The 22,688-nt window shown below is 42.8% G+C and overlaps 1 protein-coding gene across 2 annotated transcripts in view; it reads left to right on the top strand.

Moving 5' to 3' along the window:
- ASAP1 (ArfGAP with SH3 domain, ankyrin repeat and PH domain 1) overlaps positions 1 to 22,688 on the top strand; it is a 351,004-nt gene that overhangs the window by 176,925 nt on the left and 151,391 nt on the right. For both annotated transcript variants that reach the window (XM_082719724.1, XM_082719725.1), the window contains exon 4: positions 21,279 to 21,351. In XM_082719724.1, the coding sequence (XP_082575850.1) occupies positions 21,279 to 21,351 (73 nt within the window). The remainder of the gene's footprint in view (positions 1 to 21,278; positions 21,352 to 22,688) is intronic.

The following is a 22,688-nucleotide window of genomic DNA, read 5'->3' on the forward strand; positions in this document are numbered from 1 at the left end:
AATTTTCCTGAAAATACCATGTTTTATCTTGAGGGGGTAGAAACAGATTTGGCTGGATGTGCCACAATTCAGTTTATATTTGCTTTAGTGTGAAACTGTTTCCCCCCACAGTTCTTCAGTGCCTTGGAAAGAAGCCCTGTGTTCATCCTGTGGCCTCTGTGCCCTGGTATACCTCTGTTCATAAAGTAGTCTCCTGGTTGGTGGAAGTAGGTAGTTCAGCACATAGAGACCCAGTGGGTCCCCTTACGGGCCTAATTGGCCCGTGTTTCCTACACACAGGAGGTCATCCCAGTATCTTCTATACCACAGGGTTCCAAGCTGAGGATCATAAGTGGCATCATCCCAGGGCCATTCTGGAACTCCGTTTGCATCCTGATGAAGAGAAAATCGTGGGAACAGGAGACAGACCTGGGTTTAGTCCTGGTGTCAAACTGTCTTATGTGAACTTGGGCAAGTCATTTAACCTCTCGGGATTTCAGTTTTTACTTTTATTTTAACATATAATATGGCAGTTAGAATAAGAAATCTCGAAGGTCTTCTCAGCCCTGCACTCAAGTAAAATATAAATTCCGGGCTCTTGGAAATAGAGAAGAGTGGCAGAAGCATTGTAGTGTAGAGATACAGAAGACCCAACACCTTTTACACAAAGTTCATGTTCTTGTGGCCCAGCAAGATGAGCAACTCTTTAATCAGAGATTGTCAGTGATTTGGCAGGAGGAGACCGGTGGTACAGGATATGTTACACAGTCTTCCAGTTTTACTTATTTAATCAAGTCATTCTTACTCTTGCATTGTAAATACATTACATTATCACAGAAATATTAGGAATGCCTACTGAATGGGAAAAAAAATTAATTCTTGGGGTTTTTTTCCCCACTAACAGGACACTATATAAATAGTGTTGGTTGGCCTTTTCCTTCAAAAGGAAAAAAAAAGAAAAGAAATTGTAACATACCCTTTATTCATCATCCCCAAAATGTTTTGAAGACAGAGGAAGCGCTCGGTATTTTTTATCATCTCTAGGACAGCCAAGGACCTAATAGATAAATGCAATTAATTTAAAAGCCTTACCCCTCCTTAATCCTCACACAAGAAGTAGCCAGATTTATAGTTTGCTTGTCTTGGAATTCATGCACTGAAAGTGTGAGGTTCATTTCCAGTCCAACCTTCTAGAATTTCTTCCTCAGATCAAGACATTGCAAAATTGCGGGTATTTCCCACCTCCCTTTCCACTTTCCTGTCCATGATAAGAAACTGAAATGCGTGGAGGTCATGTGAGGTGATGTGGCATAGCCAGTTAGTGAGTGAGTGTGACAACATAATGATGCCTCATTAAGTTTGATTTTAAGAACAGCATTCCTAATTTATGCTAATTTCACTTGAAAATTCGCTGTAGTCATAACCCAACCCATAAAAGGCCCTTGATGGATCAGAGCCCCACTGTCTTTTGATTTGTTTTGTCCGTCTATTCCTTCAATATCAGCTTTAGACTTGAGAGGAAAGTCAGACAGCAGGAGAGGCCCTGTATCCAGGGCCACTCAGTGTAGCCTCACAAAGGAGGTCTGGCAAGGGTTTAAAGTGAATTCGAAACATCTAAGCATCCACTTTGAGGTTCTCTTTCCATAGTAGTAACTTGTGAGAAATTACTTCAGTTATTAGCTGAAATGAAAGGGAACATATTTAAAAGAAGTGGGAAATAGAATGTTTGAAGCTTTTGGGGAACAAATAAAGACTTTGGGGAAATTCCCAAGGGAGAATGCTTTGCTATTTAGTAATCCCAAGGCATGGAGGGAAAAAAATCAGCCCATGTCAGTGAGTGAGTCATAATTTTATTCCTCTCAATTACAGGCAGATTATTTCTTAAATCATGCAGGTCATGAATTTTGTGAACCATTCTCTGTGGGGAGAATTTCAACTTTTTCAACTTCTACCCCTAGCTTTTAAAACATTAAAAAATTTCCATAAATAAGTGGACCGATTCCCTTCTGTAACTTATTTTTAAAATTGATAGGATAGGGAAAATGTTCCTGTGTCACCTACCCTAAAGTTGAAACAAATAAACATGAGAATTGAGACAAGGACATTTTCTGGGATTTTGCAAAGAAAGGTGTCAGCAAATCAGTCCTAATCATATATTACATATCTATACCATGAGAACCCAAAGCTGTTGCATTTGGAATATAAGAATTGGGAGACAGATCAGCCATAATTGCCTGGAGTTCCATTCTCAGAACTAAGAGTACTATTTATTGAACACCTGCTGTGTACCAGGCACTTGCTGCGTTTCTGACCCTTCCTGTTAGCCCTGTCAAACCATGGGATGCAGGTCCCAAACCTGAGAGCCATCTGGGGAATTGCCTGTACTCTCAGAGCAATTCAGAACCAGAGCCTGAAATCAGACCTGGGTCATCTGGGCTCTGATGTCTGTCGTGTTTTTACAACACTCACATGAAACACTTGGAAAGTAGTAAGTAATTCAGCATCCTCAAGAGCTGAAATATGTCCTTGAGACTTGAGGGTGGAGGACAGGAGTGAGTATCAGGGAGGTCTGGGAAGGCTTTATAGCTCCAGTGACCACATAACTTCTCCAAATGGGGCAGGAGTGGGCGTGGCTCTGTTACTTATACCAGGGCCATGTGTGTAAAGGGGGATTGTCCTCGGTACACCAACTGGGCCGTGCATTTCATGGAGGAGAAAGACTGAGGGGGTTGGGCAGAGTGACACTGACTTTCTCCATGAGCATCCTAAACATGCCCTAACAACTTCCATCCCGAGCCAGCGCCCAGAACACAGGCAGGATCCATAGGAGACTTTGGCGCCAGTGCTGGGCAAGAGTGACTGGCACCTCCTCCTTAGGTCCTGATCTTTATCGTTCTTGAAAAGTGAGCTCAGCTCAACCAAGGCATTTTATAGGGAAGGTTGGACTTCTGACTTTTTATTTTAAATCTCCCAAGTTTTAAATGTTTGGAAGCTAATTCAGAATTTACAAAAGATAATTATGCAAGCCATGTAAAATAAACTCAGGCAAGTTGAATTTAGACTGTGAGCCACCCATTTGCTTTCTCTGATCTAAATTACAACAGATTTTCTGGAATATTATGATCCAAGTCTGTGTTACCCAAACTGTATTGTGTGGAGAACTGGTTCTGAGACATTAGTAGGCACTTCTAAGAAAGGATAGAGGTGGGAAGTATGTTTCTGAGGCCAAATAAGTTTGGGAAATACTTTGTTAAAGTTTAAATTTAAAAAAAAATTTTTTTAAACCGGAATCTCATGGTATTTTAATGTATTAATTTTCTCTGAATTTTCAAAGCGTGTATGGCGGGGTTTGGGGAGGGATTCCCAAACTTACTGACTGCGGATACTTTTTGTCTCACAGGTTAATTTGGCTCAGATTTCAGGAAATTCTGATCTAAGCGAAGAGTTCTCAAATTTAAGGATATTCTAAATAAAAACCCTAGAACCACCCTGTACGTGACCACACTTTTTGTCAGATGAAAGCTCATGGAAGGAAGTACCACATCACCAGGTCCTTCAGAGCTGTGCCACGCAAACTGTTAGCCACACTCTACGGGGTTCGCCCAGGTCTGGGTCTGAACCACTTGTCTCTTCTTAGTGGGCCTTGTCATTGGAGAATGGGAGAGCGGTTTGTTCCCTTTTGAGAAGTGGAGTCATTGGGAATCTCTGGGGTATCTAGATCGCAGACTGTCACTGGCTATTGTGCTGGGTGGCACCACAGCGGCTACAAAGTTTTTGGAGGGGGAGCTTCCCTGGAGGGTGTCCAGTATAGTGTCCACTAAACGTGTGACTCTAGTAAAGAAACAGCACAGACATTTGGAAAACAGCAGCAAATACGTAAAACCATCCATCATAAGCTGGGATGCTTTCTCAGTGCCCTTAGTGCTGCAGCTCTATTTTTGTATTTTTGTAATTTGTAATTTTGTAATTACAAATTTTGTAATTTTTGATATTTGAAGCGGAAACCACTTTTGAACAAATCATTCACAGGAAATTTGCCCCTTCCTTAACAATGTAGCTCAGTCCACAAAATGTCATTTAGTAAAAGTTTTTTGATGTATTTCTCAAGAAGACTTTGAATTTTCTTTATCATTCTTTCAGGCTGTATTTTTCTGAAATTTTTTTGGAATTTTCTACATGCTTCACTTCTAGGTGAATACATTTTTGCCTTGGCACACTTATCCTCAAATATCATATTACAGGGAAGCATTCATGTTTAAAAACATCCTGTGTCCAGCTACCTAATAAATGTGATGGAGGTAATTCATCACGATCCCTGAGGTCAGGGGTCATCTCTGTATTTCCTGACTCTGGGACGCGGTTCCCACTGGATATTTGTCAGATCAGTGAATTCAGACTGGAGATGGTTTTTCCCCCAATATTCGGTAGATACAGCCCCATTTCAATGAAGTTTGGTATACCAAAGTCTGAACGCTGGCGGGTGATCATTTACATTATAAAAGGACTCATTGTGATAGAATAACAACACAACTTGACGCGAGTTGAAGAAAGCCTCTCTGAAATGTTAATGTGCATCTTTGAGGAAATAAGATTTAATTTCAGAGGCTTGATTTATAGAAAACTACTTAAGCTCTTGTCAACAGGAAGATTTACCTTTATGGAAACAATACCCAGTAGAGCATAATACTCCTTTGTGCTTCAGAGCAGACTCTCCTACCAACCTCAGGCCTGTTTTCCTCGAGTCACATTATTATCGATAGGTCCCTGGTCTCTGAGCATTCCTCTGCTAAGGACATTCTATCCAAATGGGCTTCCTGAGGAAGCTTTATTTGAAAGGGTGCACTGGGCTTCCTGAGGAAGCTTTATTTGAAAGGGTGCACGTTAAGGACCAACATTGTGTGTGGGAGCAGGGAGTGTTCTGGTTGGGGGAGGTGGTCTGTGTTAGCCATTGCTCTCTTTTAAGGTGGCTACACATCGAGTTAACCACTATCCTAAATCGCAATCCCCGGTAACTTGCAAGAGGATTATTAGTTAGATCTTTGTGACATTTCTGGTATGTGACAGCTTTTTAGAAGTCAAAGACTTAAGACCTTTTGTCAATGTTGTGACTTAGTGGCCTGTGAATTTATTAATACGGTAAGAGATTATCATTAGTGCTGCTAGTATTTCATAATCATGTTTAAAAACACACAACTGAAAATCACCCTTATTCAAAGAAGCTTCATTATTTGACAACCATGTTAACAAGTAAGTCTTAAAAATAAATATCTTTATTTATGGAGGTTAAAAAACTGGCTATTCACTCAGCAGCGGGAATCGGATGGTAGACAAAGGACATACGTATCAGGGGGATTGAAGGCCGTGCAGCTACTGTAGTGGTATTGGCCTGTGCAGAAAAATAAGCAAAAATGTTTGCAGGATAATATTAAGTTTAAAAAGCAGAATATAAACTGCATGCAAAACTGTTTGTTTACATAGAATAAACATGAACTGAGTTGTCCATGAACAAGGTTGGGAAGTCAAAAAAAAAAAAAGAAAGAAAACAGTATTTTAGAGTTGTACAGCTAAGTAAAATTCAGAATGTTTCTTTCTGATTTGTTCAGTATGTTCAAAGACAAATCCAAAATTTTCTGAAGTGTTTTGTTTTAGTTTTTGCCGGTAAAGTGTGTATCCTTCATGCCTTGTGGTAGAAAACAGCAGACTTGGGAGAAATACCCATTTTTATTTGCTTTTAGCAATATAGTATATCTTTAAGGTATTGGAACATCTGTGAATGGAATCCTTTTTTTAAATTAAATTTTGATTTGGGAGACTTGAGTTTTAAAACAGCATTTATTACCCGGATGGGTTTAGGAAAAGTCACCTTAGGAAAGACTGTGATATTATTTGGGCGGTTGGGAAAAGCAGATGCAAAATAGTAAAAATGACAAGAAAATACAAAGTATTGCTCTATTTCAGAACAATGTGAATGCCCTGGATGCCATCTCTTCCATATAAATATCCTTAGATTGGTTTCTGCTACTTTAAGGAAAACCTTTCACACAGTGTGTCCTTTTACACACTGGACAGTGGAACCATCTTCTCTGTATACAGACTGCACACAGCCCTGAGCTGCATTCTGGGAGGATCTTACTCCCATTTCCCACAGCACAGTTCTTACTTAAGAGAAGAAAAATCTAATGTTCATTAACAGAGCTGTGGTTTCTCAGCTTTGGGCATGTCCATTGTAAAATCTTCTTGCACATGCATTTCATGGGCACATATATCGACACATATACATCATACATAACCTTCGTGGTAGTACTGTATAATTCTATATGACATAAAACAATATAAATACAAGTTCTAATATTTTTCTTCCCATACCACCATGGAAAATCTCATATGCCTCCTCGGGAGATCACTGATCTAAAGAGCTCATCTGAGTGAAAGGTTTATATCTACATCTCCCTGTTCTTTTCCTTCTATAGTAGCACCACCAGCCATGTAAAAACTGTCCTTGCTAATTATATGTCTCGTGGGAGCCTGAGAAAAAAATAAATCAGAGTACTGTCTCTGCAAATCCTAGCTAACATTTGTTGAGGGCTTCCTCTGTGCCAAGCACCATCCTGAGCGCTTCCTTTACTTAGATCACCTCACTTAATCCACGAAACTATGTCATAGGGGTTACTGAGGAAGAAACTGAGGCACAGCTCGGTTAAGTTGCGTAGTTGCGTAGTTAGTAGTGGGGCTAGGATGTCACCCCAGGCAGAATGGCTTCCATTCTGTGTTCTTAACCACCATGTTTAAATTCCAGCATCTAGTCAGCTTTTACGTGACTCTCCATTTTAATTTTTTTTTTTTTTTAGAGATTTTATTTATTTATCTGATAGAGGTCACAAGTAGGCAGAGAGACAGAGAGAAAGGGGGAGGCAGGCTCCCTGCCAAGCAGACAGCCCAATGCGGGGCTCGATCCCAGGACCCTGAGATCATGACCTGAGCTGAAGGCAGAGGCTTAACCTACTGAGCCACCCAGGTGCCCCGTGACTCTCCATTTTAGATAAAATTGTGTGACCCAGCCTAAATGACTGAGAGCCATCAGTGGCGTGTTTTGAATCAGGTCAGGACCCAGACATGCAGTTGAGTAAAGCACTGTCGAACTTCAGAGCTGGTAGGAGGTTAAAAGGCTCTTACTAGCCCTGTGGTTCCTAATGTGTTTGCTAACAAAGACTCCTATTCTGAGGTAGGATCCTGATAAATTCTAAGGATCCTGAAAAGATGTGACTCAGGAAATGCCTTTCCGGTCTAGGTTTTAATTCTTTTAAGGAGCTCTCATTATGGTATAACATGGAAATGGTGTTCGCATGACTATTTTTTGGTCTTTAAATACCTTGTTGTACCTATAATTATTATTTTCCCAAGAATGGAGCTGAAATTGCTTCAAGATGAAAGCATGGAGCTTGTGGGTGGGTGTGCTACTCCGAACTTTAGAACTACAACAGAAATTAGAGGTTCACAAGGTAATTGCTGTGATTATAGTTTTCTTTTTGGCCCCAGACAGGAGCTCTGGAAACACAATATTCTACTAATTTTTTAAATGTACAGTTTGCAAGGCAACACGGAAATTACTGAGAGTATGTACTATTTCTCCCTCATTTTCTATGAAAGTTAACATCTTACTGGGTCTTTTGTAATTGTTTAGGAAGAAACAGGCATTTAATGTATTATAAGACACTGTTAAAATACTTAAAACAATTTTTAAGTACTAAGTCTGTCCTATAGTACTATATAAGGAATTTATTTTAAAAGAAAAAAAAATTCCTAATTGTAACAGTCCTAGGTAGCCACAGCTTTTAAACACCCTGTATACCTCTCTAAACTTTGCATTTCTAGAAAATTCATATCTTTGCAATACATGTCATTTTACATCCTAAATAGTGGTACAGTGTAATATTTGCACACAACACGTAACAGCTGCTTTAATAACTGGCAGTCCTTTCTTCATCCTAATTGTTGCTAATTTTATGTTTTAGTGGCCATACAATAAACCTTCCAGTTTGTTTCATATCTTACTTTGCTATTTCCCGGTCATCAGATATAGGTTATTTCCAGCCTTTCATACTATAAAACCTGGTGACGTGTTCTATGGGATCTTCTGTTGGTTTATGATTGAGGGAGTGGTGGTAATTTAGATGGGAATGATCAAGAGCAGAATTTCTTATCAAATATAAGAGCAGCTTTGTGACTTGGAATACAGTTTATCCTTTAAGTCAATTATGACTATTTCTCTGAAGCCTCTTCGTTATTTTGTATCATTTTTCCTACTGGTTATAACTCTGTTAGGATAAAGGGACACTTTAGTATCATTTTACTTGCAATTTAAAAATCATTAGTGTGTTTGAAATTATTTGCATATATTTACTGTTTCCAGTTTCTTGTGGCCTCTTTGTCCTCCTATTCTCCTAGCTCTCTACAGCAGCAAAATAAGAATTCCACATACTAATTATATGTTACAGATGTCAAGTTTGTTCCCTTTTCTGTTGTTGTAATTATTTTTCCCTCTTAGTTCATCTTAGTTTTGTTAAAAATTTATTGTAGTCATTTGTCTTCTTCTAATAGTATCTGTTGTCTTCTAATAGTATCTGTTGTCTGCATTGGCCTCTTTATCATGAGGCCTCCTTAACCGATACACATAGTATATTTTTTGAGATTTAATTTTGTTAGATTTTTTTTGAGAGAGCACATGTACACTCGCAGTGGAGCAAAGGGAGGAAGAAAATCTTAATCGGCTCCAGGCCCAGTGTAGACTCCAGTGTGGGGCTCTATCTCATGACCCTGAGATCATGACCTGAGCTGAAGTCAAGAGTCAGACACTTAACCAACTCAACCCCCTACTGAGTGCCCCAAACTTTTTTAGTTTGTTTGTTTGTTTGTTTGTTTGAAATAGGGTTTCCTATATTGATGTCCCAACAACATTGCTGATTAGGTGTGATTTTAATTATTAAATTATTTTAATTGAGAATTGCAGGGTTGTAAAGTTAAAAAGCCATGTCTTTAAAATATCCCAGTCTTTGATAGTCTGTTGTGCATTGGTTATCTCCAAAAAAGAGGTACAGCTAACACATAGTATTTTCCAAAGTCGTCGCAAATTCTTTTTCCCCAAGAGTACCTTCTACTATCTCTGAACAGTTTTCTACAGATCACAGTGTGGGGAATTCTGCTTTAATTCACTTTTTTTGTTTTCAACCTGATCAATTTTTTTTGTGAAAAACAGCCATTCGTTTTTAGTAATCATCTTCATGCAAATGTGCAACTGGCATTTCTGGATCTCTTCTGTCAAATTAGGTCTTTCTTTGTAAAACACATTACCAACAGTGATCAGATCTGCAGTCCACAGCGCTGAGGTTGGTCTGGGAAAATACACAAGAGATGGCTTATGGCTTGTATTCCCTTGAAATTGTCTTCAGAAGCTGGGCACATGAGTCTATAGAAAACCTAGAGTGCGGCATACCTGGGCATGGTAGGAGGGGGAATCAAGCATGTCATTAAATTAGACAGTCAGATTTGGCAGAAAGAACACAGATCAAATTTAGAGTTAGACTTCACAGAGTGAAAAGCCTGGTTTTGCCATTTACCAGTTTTTTGGCCCTGGACACTTATTCTGACTTAAATCTTTTAAAAGGCATAGTAATGCTGGTTTTATGTAATTGATAGAGTCTTTGAATACCAAACTCAAGATGTCCTTTTCAAAACATTTCTTAGAGGACAGGGGCTACCCAAAGAACAAAAATGGCTGGAATTAGAATCTGATAAATCTGATAGAATCTGATAAACCAAAACTGTGGTTTATCTTTTAATCACATAGAAATCTTATCTGTGTGGTCCTTCCCTGAAACCATTCACTGTTGATACTTTTTAAAAAATTAAGCCATCTTTCACTTAAAATCTAACAAGCTAAGAGAGTTGAATAGTAATGGCCCTAGGACATGAAAATATTTGACTTTCAGACAGTCAGAGCCAGAAGAGATGTGTGTGGACCATTTTTCTAGATTTATTCATACGGAAGCTGTGAGCCTGAGAGGTCTGATGAGCAGAGTCCGAGTTAGATGTCTGGTGCCCAGGGTCCTGCAGGGGATTCTCTCTGCCCACTATGAACATTGAGGTCACCTGAGCACATGCAGCCCTGGGATGGGGTCAGGAAGCTGGCCTACAGTGGGGGAATGAAAATAAATACATGTATAGTATCTTAAAAGTTTAACAGCTACCATTTGTTGGTGATAGAAGTGTAAGAAAAAAGTCCTTATGATAAGTGCTTTCGTAGCACTAGGGGCTGAAGAGAGTGTCTCGGCAGGAAGGGGAAGAGGGGTTCACAGAAGAGGTGGTAAAACCCAATCTTAAGGTTGAGTATGAGTATGCAAGATTGTTAAGAAGACGAAAGACAGAGTATTATTGAGAAAGGAGAGAACTGGCATCACTGGAATTGGAATAGAGACCCAAAATTCGAGCACCATTACTTTGGAGGGCTAGGAATTACAAAGTGAGCTGAAGACCAAGGGGGTCCGAGGGCAGTGTGGTGTAAGGTGGAAAAAGGCATTGTGCACGGGTTTGTGCTTTATTCTAGGTTCTAAGGCGAGAGTGACGCCGTCGCATTTTTATTTTAGAAAGGCTGCTCTGCCATCCGGGTGATGGGTGAGGGTGGGGTCCCTCAGAGACCATAAAGGGATCTCGCTAGGGCATGACCACATCTGGCTGTAAGGAAGGAGCCTTGGGGATGGGTTCCAGAACTGCTGCCCCGGTGGAACTGGTGGGATTCCCTGGCTTGCTGGATATAAAGGATTAGGTGGGAGGGGTGCAACCTAGAGTCTAGCATCTTGAGGTGATGAGCAGGTGCGAAACAGGAAGGAGTAAGTATTTCTGGAGGAAGCCTTAAGTTTGCGGTGTGGTCCTAAAGGAGGAAGTGAATTGAGCCACAACAGAAGGACGTAAGAGAATTTACGTTAGTGAAATACCCAGCCTGTTGGCTCTTCCCTTTCCAACCTTGCTTCTTTACCTTCCCTTCCCAGTACAACAGCCAGAGTCGTTTTTCTGAAGGGCAGGACTAGTCACCTTGTTCTAAAACCCCAGGGACTCTGTCTTTAACTATTGCTTTCAGAAGAAAAACCAAACTCCATGCATTGGCTTTTCCTTCCTACATGGTCTGAATGCTGCCCAAATCCTTATCCTCTGTGTGGTTTTGGCCACCTAGACTCACTGGGGCTTCTAAACACCAAGCATATCTCTTCAGAAGTGTTGCTTACACTCAATTCTTTTCTGTCATCTGCTTTAAAGAAGAGAAGGGTCTCGTTTTTGCCAGCTATCCCTTTATCTAGATGGTTCTTGGCATGTAGGAGGGGCAGGTAGCTGTGGGTAGGTGGACATAGTTGGTAGGGGTTCCTGTTCATCCCCCTCACATTTCTCGGCATGGCCTGCATACTCAAGTGACCTTTCTGTGGGCCAGAGCTGGATTAAAAATACCAGGTAGGGAAGCTCTCCCTCAGATTCTTGTTTTCTTTCCTGACCCCAAGGATAGATAAGTCAACCAATTTTATTTCTTTTCAAAAGATTTTTCTACCAGTCACTCTCACTGGTGTCTTTCAATAAGTCCCAGGTATTTTTAAGTGCACCTGGAAGCTTTCACAAGCCTGTGCATCTCCATATTAGCACGAATCCTGTGTGTGGAACACACACCAACTATCGGTTTTCGGGAAAATGATGCCCGGCGTCAAGTGTGTAGGTCCTAGGTCATGAAGTCCGTAGAGGCCGCCATTTCTGGGCTACACCCGAGGCTCAGTGGAAAGCCACTGTGTGGTTTTGACTAACGCCCACAATGCCAAGCACCGTACATAGCAGGTGGAGCGACATGAAATGGTCGATGGGCAGTTCACGCCTGACCTGCTGCAGGTTGCCTTCTTCCCACTTTGCTTTTTGTCCTGTCCCTTCCTGAAAGAGCTGCTTGAGTTTTCCCGCAAAGCACTGCTAGTCAGTTCCTCTTTGGCCTCTTCACAGAGAACTCCGAGAATGGGAGGGAAAAGGGTTTTGAAGTTGCTTAGAGGCTCGATTACGGAGTCCCTGGCTGATTTGTTTTAAGGACTTTTTATTATTTTCAAGTAATCTCTGTACCTAGAGTGGGGCTTTAATCCACAGCCCCAAGATCAAGAGCTGTGTGCTTCACCAACTGAGCCAGCGAGGCGCCCCTCCGCCGACTGATTTTTTTTTAAAGGTTTCTTCATCCTGTAGACCTCAGTGCGTCACATTGGAAGGTTGGAGTGCACGACACTTGAGTACAGGCTTTAAGGTCCAGAAGACCCGGTTTTGAGTCTTGGCTCTGTCTCTGACCAACTGTGGGGTCTAAGACCATCTCAGCTTCAGTCTCCTTATCGGTAAGGTGTGGGTAATAGAAGCCTCCTTAAAGATCCCTGTGAGGATTAAATAAGATATTGTGTAGAAAACATGGTCATGATATTTTGTCATCATTGTCGTCAGTATGGGGGACAGCAGAGGCAGGAATGAGCAAATACAAGAATCTGAGGACAGGGAGGGAACGGAAGAGAAGAAGGAAACATCTGTGTACAATGTGGGGTCTCCCTGGCCTCTGCGCTTGGGCTTGTAGCCATCCTGTCGTACTTCTTGGGATGGCATCTGGCTCCATGACCACTGATAAACACCTAGACCTGTTGACAATTGGTAGGTAGATGGTAGTTACCAGAGGGTAACTAGTGCCAGGTGGTATGGGAACAGCAAGAACTCTCGGTGTTAGGGGCAGAGATGGGGCTTCATGAAGAAAAGCAAGATTTGGCTTACCCTTGGAGGTGGGTTAGGGTCTCATCATGAAATGATGTGATGGCTGTACTTCTTTAAGACAACTGGTCTAACCCTAAGGATATTGAAGGAGATCTGTTCCACTTTCTTTGTTCAAATGGCTGGATCCTGACATCAGTGCAGGAGGCAGAGTGGTTTACCAAACGAGAGTACTGAATATGAAAATGACTTAGGCCCTCCCTTTTCTCGGAGGACAGTTTCCATCTCTGGGTCAGCTTGTTTCATCTGTAGGAGGAGAGGCCTGGAGGATGGGGTAGGGAGGCAGGCTCTTCTGCCTGCTCAGCTTCCTCCGTCTACATTGCATAGTGGACTCCGGTAAGGTTGCCTTTGCAGGCTTGGTGGTTTTCATCAAAGTCCTTGGCCTTCACAAAGATAATGATTTCATCGATACTTCATAGACGTGACTGACTTTTGCAAAACAGGATGCACCCTGGGGAGGTTAGAAAATGAGTATTTCTGGGGCACCTGGGTGCCTCAGTGGGTTAAAGCCTCTGCCTTCAGCTCAGGTCATGATCCCAGGGTCCTGGGATTGAGCCCGCATCGGGCTCTCTGCTCGGCAGGAGCCTGCTTCCCCCCCCCCCCACTCTCTGCCTGCCTCTCTGCCTCCTTGTGATCTCTGTCTGTCAAATAAATAAATAAAATCTTTAAAAAAAAAAAAAAGAAAGAAAGAAAGAAAATGAGTATTTCTATATGCATCACCCAAGCAAAAACTGATGCTGCTGTATTTACATTAGTTAAGATGGTACCTCCTTTGAGTGATTGGAATGAACACTTACGTTTTTAAAATTAAAAGCTCAGGAGAAATAAATAGCATTTTGTGAGTATTGTTCTTTTCTATACATTTTTAATTCTGGATGCTTTTAATATAGAGGCAGATTCCTGTGATTGATATTTCTTGAGCTCCTCCACTAGGCCTGGCATAGCCCCTGCTCTAAAGATGTTTACACACCTAATGGTAATCTATGCACACCCCGGAAAGTGGACTTCTGTGAGTTACAGGTTTATGCAGTATCTTCTCTTTGGATTGGAAGGTTGATAGGTCGGTGGTGTTTCCCTGCAGGGAATAGATCCTTAGAATCAGTCAGTGAATATTGCGAACATTGAGTGTTTGCTGCAGATCTGAGCTGTGAGATAAGTTACCAAGTGGGGCCAAATCCTGAGTCACTGACAGCACAGGGATCTTTAGCATCTATGGGCCAAAGCTCACCCCGTGCCACCCTCCAGCCATAGAGGCAGTAGAGGACATTAGTGTTTCTGATTGAAATCTGTATGAATATCAGAGGCTCTGAATCTTAAGGACACCTTTTATAACCTAAAACAATACCGATGAACAGGTTAAAACCTCTATTTGTGGACAACATGTCAACTTTCCATTTCTTGGCTAAGTTATGCAAATTGAATTTTATTTTAAGTTGATCATTTCCCCTTGTGTAGTAGCCTCATTCAACTCATATTAATCTTGAAACTAACAAAGGCTAACATCTTTACCTCTTCCTTTCGTATATGCTGCTGCTACCGTCCCCGTTTGCAGATGCTGTGTGCTGTTGCTTCCTCGTTGAATCTCATCCCAACTGCTGCTGTGCTGTGGCTGTCACGGGGGGATTCTCAGTCCCTCATACATTCAGCCCTCCAGTTAATTGGGTCTATGCTACTAGCATTTGAGGTGGACATTGAAAGAAAAATGAGAGAGAGAGAAGGAACAGGCCAGGCCCCTTCAGATCTGGGGAAGAGCTTGTGGAGCACAATGTTAGTAGTTGCCAAAGCTCTGAGATGGGAACAAGCTTGGTGGGTTCAGTATGATCACTGGTGTGGCCTAGACATGCATAGTAGAGAGTGTGGGAACAGAAGTCTGAGGGCAGCGGGCCTGGATCACATAAGGCCTTGCAGGGTCCTGGATTTTATTATAAGAACAGGGACTTCATTCATCCTTCCTCGTGTGTGTGTGTGTGTGTGTGTGTGTGTGTGTCTCTTTCATTCAATTCAGGAAATTCTAACCAAGCATCTTATGTACAGAAAGAAGCAAATATATCAGTATTATCCTGACAGTGCTTTTAGTTGGTTCAGTAGGGGAAGAGACACAGGCACCTAAACATCGAAAATCCAAGGTAAAGAGTGAAATACTACAAGATGTGGATAACCAGGGTAGTAAGGATTTATAGTTTTGAATAACTTCTTTCATCAGTCTTATTAAAAGCCGTGCTGGGCTCCCCATGTATACTAGCACACGCTCTGTCATTGTTGCTTTGCTGTGGCAGGTGGCAGTGAGGGAGGGGGCATGAGGCCAGGGAAGCAGAGACAGATCCGGTATTCAGCGGGCACACTTGACCGGTGCGTGGCTCAGAGTATTGTTCAGTGTGGACTAGGCGGTCACTGGATGAGCAAGTACATGACACTGTAAAAACCCAAGTTGGATGATCCTCAGAGCAAATCCTTGCATGGTTTGCCCAGTCTGTCCTCTTTTTGGAGATAACGGTTATTTTCCATTGTCGTTCTCTTCTGGCGCCTCTGTTCACAGTGCTCTGCGTTACTTTCTGGGCTTACTTCTGACTCACATTACACTTGCACACTTATGCGCCCTCGTGTGGGGGGCCTTAAAACAGATAAATAATGAATGTATTGATTTGGCGGTGAGCCTGTGCGAGAGCTTCTGTCTCTGTTTCATCCTCAGAGGCCTCATGCCGATGCTGATGAGGCATCCAGCCTCTCCGGTAGCCAGAGCACTTTGCTCCCCAGTCCTCCCTCCTCCCCGAAGGGAGCATGATCACCCGGTAAGCTGAAGGCTGAAGCCATCAGGTATGAACCACAATTTGGGGAAAGTAGCCTTCCCTTGCTTTCCCTGTTACAGGAAGTACCCAAAAGGAGAACATTTGCTTCTTGGGTATTAGAAGACCAATTACTCTCTGAATGCGACTGAAAAGTGGGAAAATGGAAACATTCCCTCCCCCCACTTTTTTCCAAGTAAATAAAAGGTTTTTTTCATTGAAGAAATCACTCTGCTAGTAGGAGTACTTGTTTCAAAGATAGTTTGCTTTCACTCCATATATTTCAGGAATTTCTGTCTCAGAAGCACCTTCGGGGGACGGGGCTGATGCTGGCTGTTCTTGAGCACATGCTCGGTTCAAGGCTTTGTGCTGGCCACTTCCAGGTGCACATTAATACATTCCGCTCTCAGCTTCCCTGGAGGGTGGGGTGATGGCTGTCTACCTTGGCACATCTCTGAGAAATTCTGTGCTGCTGGTTTATTGACAGCCACTGTTTCCTTTCTAAATGTATGCATAAGATAATAGGTCCAAAGACTAACGTTTATTTTCAAAAATCACGTTTACCCAAAATAAATATAGTTTTCCCACTTGAGTATATTGAAGAGAAGGTGCCATAGGCGTAGGAAGTAATTCTGAAATAGAAAATCTTACTGAATAACAATAGGGCTCCTGTTGCTCATTTAACAGAAGTCTATCGTATTTCAGTAAAATGTTCTTTAAGAAAGTTGCCAGAATATTTTAAGGTGGAAAATTAACCTGGAATGTGTAAGTTCTGTCTCCCCTGTTAAACCATTACTTTCAGTACGGTATGGTCTTCTCTCTCTATCTCCAAAAAGAGGACCTGTCACGTATACAGCCATTTAAACTCGGGCTCTTCAGAAGTGTTAGGGGAAGGATTACAGAGGGCCACATTCTCTGCGTCCGGAACCTTACTTTGTTCAGCCAGTTTCAAGGAGAGTCTTGTGTTGCTTACTTCTCTGTTTTGTGGCTCTAGAATACCTGAGAGTATTTATTCGGGCATTAGTAGTTTCATAAGCATTTTTGAGCATCTACCATCTGCTGGGCACTGGGAATGGGAATTTAGCCATGAGCAGGTTACATGGGCCCCTACCTTTGTAGAGCTTTTGTGCAGCGAAATAAATACAGTAAAAATAAACGAGTCATAAACGGGATCATTTTGGGATGCGGTGGCATCATGGAAGAGTCCGCATGAAGTGCAGCAGAGAGTATAACCAGGCAGGCTGAGGCCGTGCGCTGCTACAGGTTGACGGTGGAAAGGTCTTTGGACGAAGGGGCCTTTAGTCTGAGGCCGTGTAAGAAGTACATGGGAAGAAGGGACCTGCTAGTGCAGATATCCTGAGCTGGCAGTAAGCCGGGCTGGATCCCTGTGCATCTCTGAGAACATGTGCTCTTCTGTGACGGAGGGATGTCACCTGTCCTGGAGGGGTACAAAAGGTTCCATGCCCTACCTTGAGTGGCCTCAGACTCTTCAGGCATTCTGCGTCCTTATGTCCGGTTTGTGTAACATTTCTGAGTCCCTCTGGTGGCCTGCTCTCCTGTAAGGCCCCTGTTGGCATGGCTCCTCTAGGTCTCTCTCACCGTGGCAACAGCCTGTGCCTTCTCTGCCCGTTCACATGACCCGACTTGATAGGACTGTGAAGTAACAGTGAAGATTCTCCGTCTCCAGTTCCAGGTCGGGAGTGCTTCTCTACGTTAAAGCCCCTGCTCATTAGTAATGGAGAGAATGCAGAGTTGCTGTCTTGCAGAATTGGGGATAGGGAAAGTACTCTTCTGTTATTAGAGATCAGCATGTTCTCCTGGATGCATTTATTTGTTAGTTCACCCCCCCCTTACACACACATGCGCTCTTTTGAGTTGAGTTCAACTTCAGATGCATACTTAGAAATGCAGGTCCGTATATTAACATTGGGAAATATAATACTTTCATAGCCTGTGTTATCTGCCTCTTTTCTCTTAGCCTTTACATAATTTTATGCATAGGACATTTGAAAGGCTGTCCCTGCAGTTGTTGTTTGCCTGGCAGTTTGTAGCACATTTAGACGTGGGTTATTCTGGAGGGGACCCCCATCTGACTGAGCGACAGCGTCCCCTGCTTCTCTTCAACTGGGGCCTGTGGAAGGGCATTTCATGGGGCTCCTTTGTGCCAGTGGCCAAATGCTAGAGTGGAAAAAGAGAAGTGTGACCCATACCTAACTGTGACTCGAACTGTCAGACGCAGATGTTATTAATAACCTTTCAAAGTATGTATGTGAACTTCACACTGTGTTAATTTATAGGTGAGTTGGTAAAAATTCAACATTAATTCTGAGACTTTTCCCCAGCGGGGAAAAAAAGGGGATGGGAAGCAGATAGCTGGTCTCATAAAATGTTATGCCTAGAATCTTCCACATCTCTTTGCTCATTTGGACCCATTAACTCACTTAACTGTGCAGGACATTAAAGCCCACTCATTAATTTCTGTTTGAGTGGATCCATCTTTATGTGGTCATCATTCCCCGAGTCTGAATGGATAAGTTATTTTCTTCCAGAAGCAGGTCTTTTTTTTTTCCTTTCTCAAAAATAGTGAAGCATTGGTAAGCTCCAGGGGGATCACGGGCACACACTCCTGCTACCGTGGTCAGCCATGTGGTTGAAAAAGCAGAGGCTGGCTCTTCTCTTCCTGGATTTGTGTCACTTGGCAAGCAAGCTGTTTTACTTCTCAAAAGCCTGGGGTTTTTGTCAGGGGGAAAAAAAAAAAAAGGCAAGAATATGGATATAAAAATAATAAATGGGAGCTATTATTGGGATTGTTTTTTAAATGTCCTTCCCACAAAAGCAGTTTATCAAAAGAAAAACCCATTAAATTCAGTCTCTTAAAGGAATGCTTATTTGCACTTTATTTTAAGCGTTACTTTCTTTCCCTTGAATGCTCCTAACACCCTAAATGGCTTTTAATTTCTCATCTCGGATTTGTCTCTGAAAACACCCCCATTAAGATGGGGCTCTAGGTTTGGATTCAGTTCATCACAGACTTGGTGGAACGCAGAACGAGGTACCGGTGAGGAGGTCAGGGACCTGCGTTCAGAGTCCTGCTCTGCAGTCCTGGCCAAGTTGAACTTTCTTTTTTCTTTTTTAATAATTTTTTTTAAATTTTAATTTATTTGGCAGAGAGAGATCAGAAGTAGGCAGAGAGGCAGACAGAGAGAGAGAGGAGAAAGCAGGCTCCCTGCCGAGCAGAGAGCCAGATGCGGGTCTCGATCCCAGGACCCTGAGATCATGACCTGAGCTGAAGGCAGAGGCTTAACCCACTGAGCCACCCAGGCGCGCCAAGTTGAACTTTCTAAACCTCTGTTTGCCTCATCTATACAATGAATTTAATAACAGTACTTCTGTCGCAGGGTTTTTGTGAGAATCACATGAGGCTGTCTGTGTACACCTCAGCCCCCTTCGTGTCATACTACCATTTACTAAAATGTTGTTCTGTTCCCTCTTTTCTCTAAAGTACAGATCTCAACTCTTTGAAGTTAACTCAAACTCTGTCTCCCGTGAAGCTGCCTCGGGAGACACTATTTCCTCAAGTGTGGTGGGCGGTGCCAGGTGTTCTATGAGACAGTCACAGGCAGTAACCAGAGGACCATTTTATATAGTGAGAGAGACACAGTGATTTTAGGGTTTCTTCTGTTTATGGTAAGGATCTTGGTCTTCCACTTAGAATAGTTATGGACAATGTAGAAGCTGTGAATGGGTTTAAAGGAAAATTTTAAATAGAAGTGCAGGTGGGACGTGGCTGTGACAAGTGTGTGGAGGTGGCATGTAAGCAGCAGGCACAGTGGAGACCATATCACTCTTCCCGTCCAAAAACCCAGTCTGACCTCAGCATCCCGTTAGATTTGAGATCCGATAGACGTTCATCTGAGATGTGACCTTACCCCCTTCAGGCTCTCTGATTTGGACACCTCAACTAATCTTTCCCTACCTCTCTTCCTCCCTCTCTACAAATAATTCATGGACCATCTATCACATCTCCCTAGCTGCTGCTTTATGGAGTTTTCATAAAGAAGCTGTGCAAAGAGAGAAGACACTGAAAGCATACGTATCTCCCCTGCTTGGAATATCTGCTCTAGGAGGCTTATGCCTGGTGTAGCCGGTGCTCCAAAAGCCTCCATTCTCCTGTTATTCAGGACTGGTGTCGCCAGTGATAGAATCCCCCACTTCAGCCAGCTCGGGGCTAGAGGAACGTACTGTCAGGTGCTCTCAATCTACAGGAAGGTTAGCAGGGACCTGGTCCTTGCATGCAGCTGGAGAGCAGGACTCCAATGCCACTGCTTGGGTCTGGTGCTGTGTGTGTGGGCTGTCATTCTTACCGGCCAGATTGTTACACGTAGCTGGAGACAGAACCTGTGGCGGGCCTCAGGCCATCCCCCATAAAGGATCTGCACCTTGCGGTCCCTGTTCCCAAAGCCAGAAGACCTGTGAGGAGCCTGAGCCCGGCGTAGGTCAGGTACCCGCCCTGCCAGCCAGCAGCGTCCACAGGGAGAAAAGGCAAGCAGCCAGTTGAGCCACGGGTTTAGAGTGGCAGGAAGAACCATCGTGCAGGACAAGGGAGTGACCACTGCCTGCTCCCAACACATTTACCCTTTGGTCTCTGCATGCGACCTTCAGGGGTAGGACTTAACCCTCAGTGGTCTTCAGTTGTCTCCTCTGAAGTTCTGAGGTGTAGATGATGTCACGGATGTGGGTGTACAATGAATGGTCTTAAATTCTATGTCAGAAGTTCCTTATTACTGCTGTTACTGCTCACGCCCAAATCTTGACACCCCATCCAGGGGTTCCCAGTCTCTGGATCTTTGACCCTCCGGGAAGCAGAGAAGGGTTTGAAGTTACTTTAAGAAGTTAGGTCAGCATGCCATTTGTAGATCTATATTGAATACAACCCTTTTTAAATTTGATTTCGAATTGAAATACACCTTCTGAGAAGAGTACATATCCTAAGTGCCGGTCTTCATGAATAGAGCACAGTTGTATATCCAGCCCCCAGGTGAAGAATCAGCAGTGACGGCCCCCTAGATCGTCCCCAACTTGCAGCGCAAGTAGATTGATGTAGATTATGTTTATTCTCCACCTAAGAAGTCATTTAAAAGCACTACCAGCATCATGGTAGCATTTTCCATGCTCCCATGCTGTCCTTTCTCAGCAAACAGAATTTTAAAATACACCTGGCCTTATGTCATAATTTTCTTTTTAATGCTGAAAAGAATCTTCACGTCACTCTTAGTACATGCTTTTAAATGTTTTCTTTCTGGCTGAAATTACCATCAGGTTCTCGTGAACATGTGACATTCATGACTTATACTTGCCAGTGTCCCTTCCGAGGTGCCACCCTCGCCCAGTGAGAGAAGCAAATCTTACCCTATCTTAAGTGTCTGGTATTTTCTTTCCCGTGCAGAGCTTGGGGTGGTAACTGACTGACCACCATGTTGTCAGTTTCACCCAACACTGAGCTTTGTGGGACGACTCTGCATTTACCCCCAAACAGGACTCCTCAGATACTGGGCACTTCCAGTCTCGGAAATGGTTCACTGTTCATAAATATGTCCGCTTGCTACCACTATGGTAATTCAACAAAATAAATGCCATTAGGAATGAGTTTTAATTTGCCAAGTGTTCCAACATCCTTTCCCCACTGTTTTTGTCTTTTAGGCTCTAGACCAAGATAGAACAGCCTTGCAGAAAGTGAAGAAGTCTGTAAAAGCAATATATAATTCCGGTCAAGGTAAGTACTTACCAAGCAGACAGCATGAATTATATATAATGTCTACTGTTTTCTCTGTTATCTTTAAGATGCTATGTTTATAGTAGACTTGGTACAAAAGGAAAAATAAGTAGGTCAAAGAAATTCAGCTTTTCTCTTTTTTCTCCATTGTGCAGCATCTCCTGTGTAGTTGGTCTGTTTGTAACTCAGTGGCCTGGGTAAGGCACATAAGGATCTTTCTCTCTGCCGTGTTACCTGTACACATTTGGAAATCAGTATTGGTGCTGGGCATGGGAATGAGAGAGAAGGGGAAAGGGTGAGGTTGAACTGAGACCTGGAGGGACCTGCCATTCAGAGTCTATTCTTGTGGCTGAGGGCGTGCCTGGTAACCTGTGTCACTGAATGTTTTAGCGGCATCGGAGAGGTTGTCTTCTTGGCAACAAAAGTGTGTTTTCTGGGGATAAGAAGAAGTAAACCTAGTTAAGATAAATAATGGCTAACCACAAGAAACGGTAGGTACTGTCGCCCCAGGGAAGAAGAGAGGCTTGGAAATGTAAAATGAGTTTCAAGGTCTCTGACTCACATCTTTTGTTATCCTTGCTGCATGCCCTACAAGCTCACTTACCCAGAGATAAGGTCTGAGAAAGCAGTAGTCTGTAGCCTGACAAAGCCCGGGGGGATAGCAGCAGGAGTCTGACAGAAAGGGCACAGGCTTTGAAGTTGGACCTATGTGGGTTTGTACCCTCACCCTGCCCCTTAGGAGCAATGTGACCTTAAGCTGGTTACTTCACTTTTTGAACCTCCATCCTCTCTGTATAGCACAGATTGTGGTATTACTGTTGCTGAGGGGAGTTAATGAACTAATATCTGTAAAGAGCCTATCACCTCAGGAGAGTTCAGTAAATGCCATACATTCATATTTTATATAAATTTTATATTTTATTTATATTCATACTCCTAATTGTCATAAGATTTTGGAGTTGAAAGGAACATTGGTGGGTCAGTGGGTTAAAGCCTCTGCCTTCGGCTCAGGTCATGATCTCAGGGTCCTGGGATCGAGCCCCACATGGGGCTCTCTGCTCGGCGGGGAGCCTGCTTCCTCCTCTCTCTCTGCCTGCCTCTCTGCCTACTTGTGATCTCTGTCTGTCAAATAAATAAAATATTTTAAAAAAAGAAAAAAGAAAAAAGATTGAGCTTCAGATACTTTATGGATCTCTCCTCCTTATCCGAGCTGGGAATGAGTAGTCTCAATAAGCTGGAAACCTAACTGTCAGTGTCTTCTTCAAAGCCCTTGGGCCTAATTGGTAACCCATTCCGCATCATGGGTTCTTGATACCTCTCTGGTTTCTTTATATCCA

This window comes from Mustela nivalis, assembly GCF_964662115.1.
Source record: "Mustela nivalis genome assembly, chromosome: 2".
Lineage (NCBI taxonomy): Eukaryota > Metazoa > Chordata > Mammalia > Carnivora > Mustelidae > Mustela > Mustela nivalis.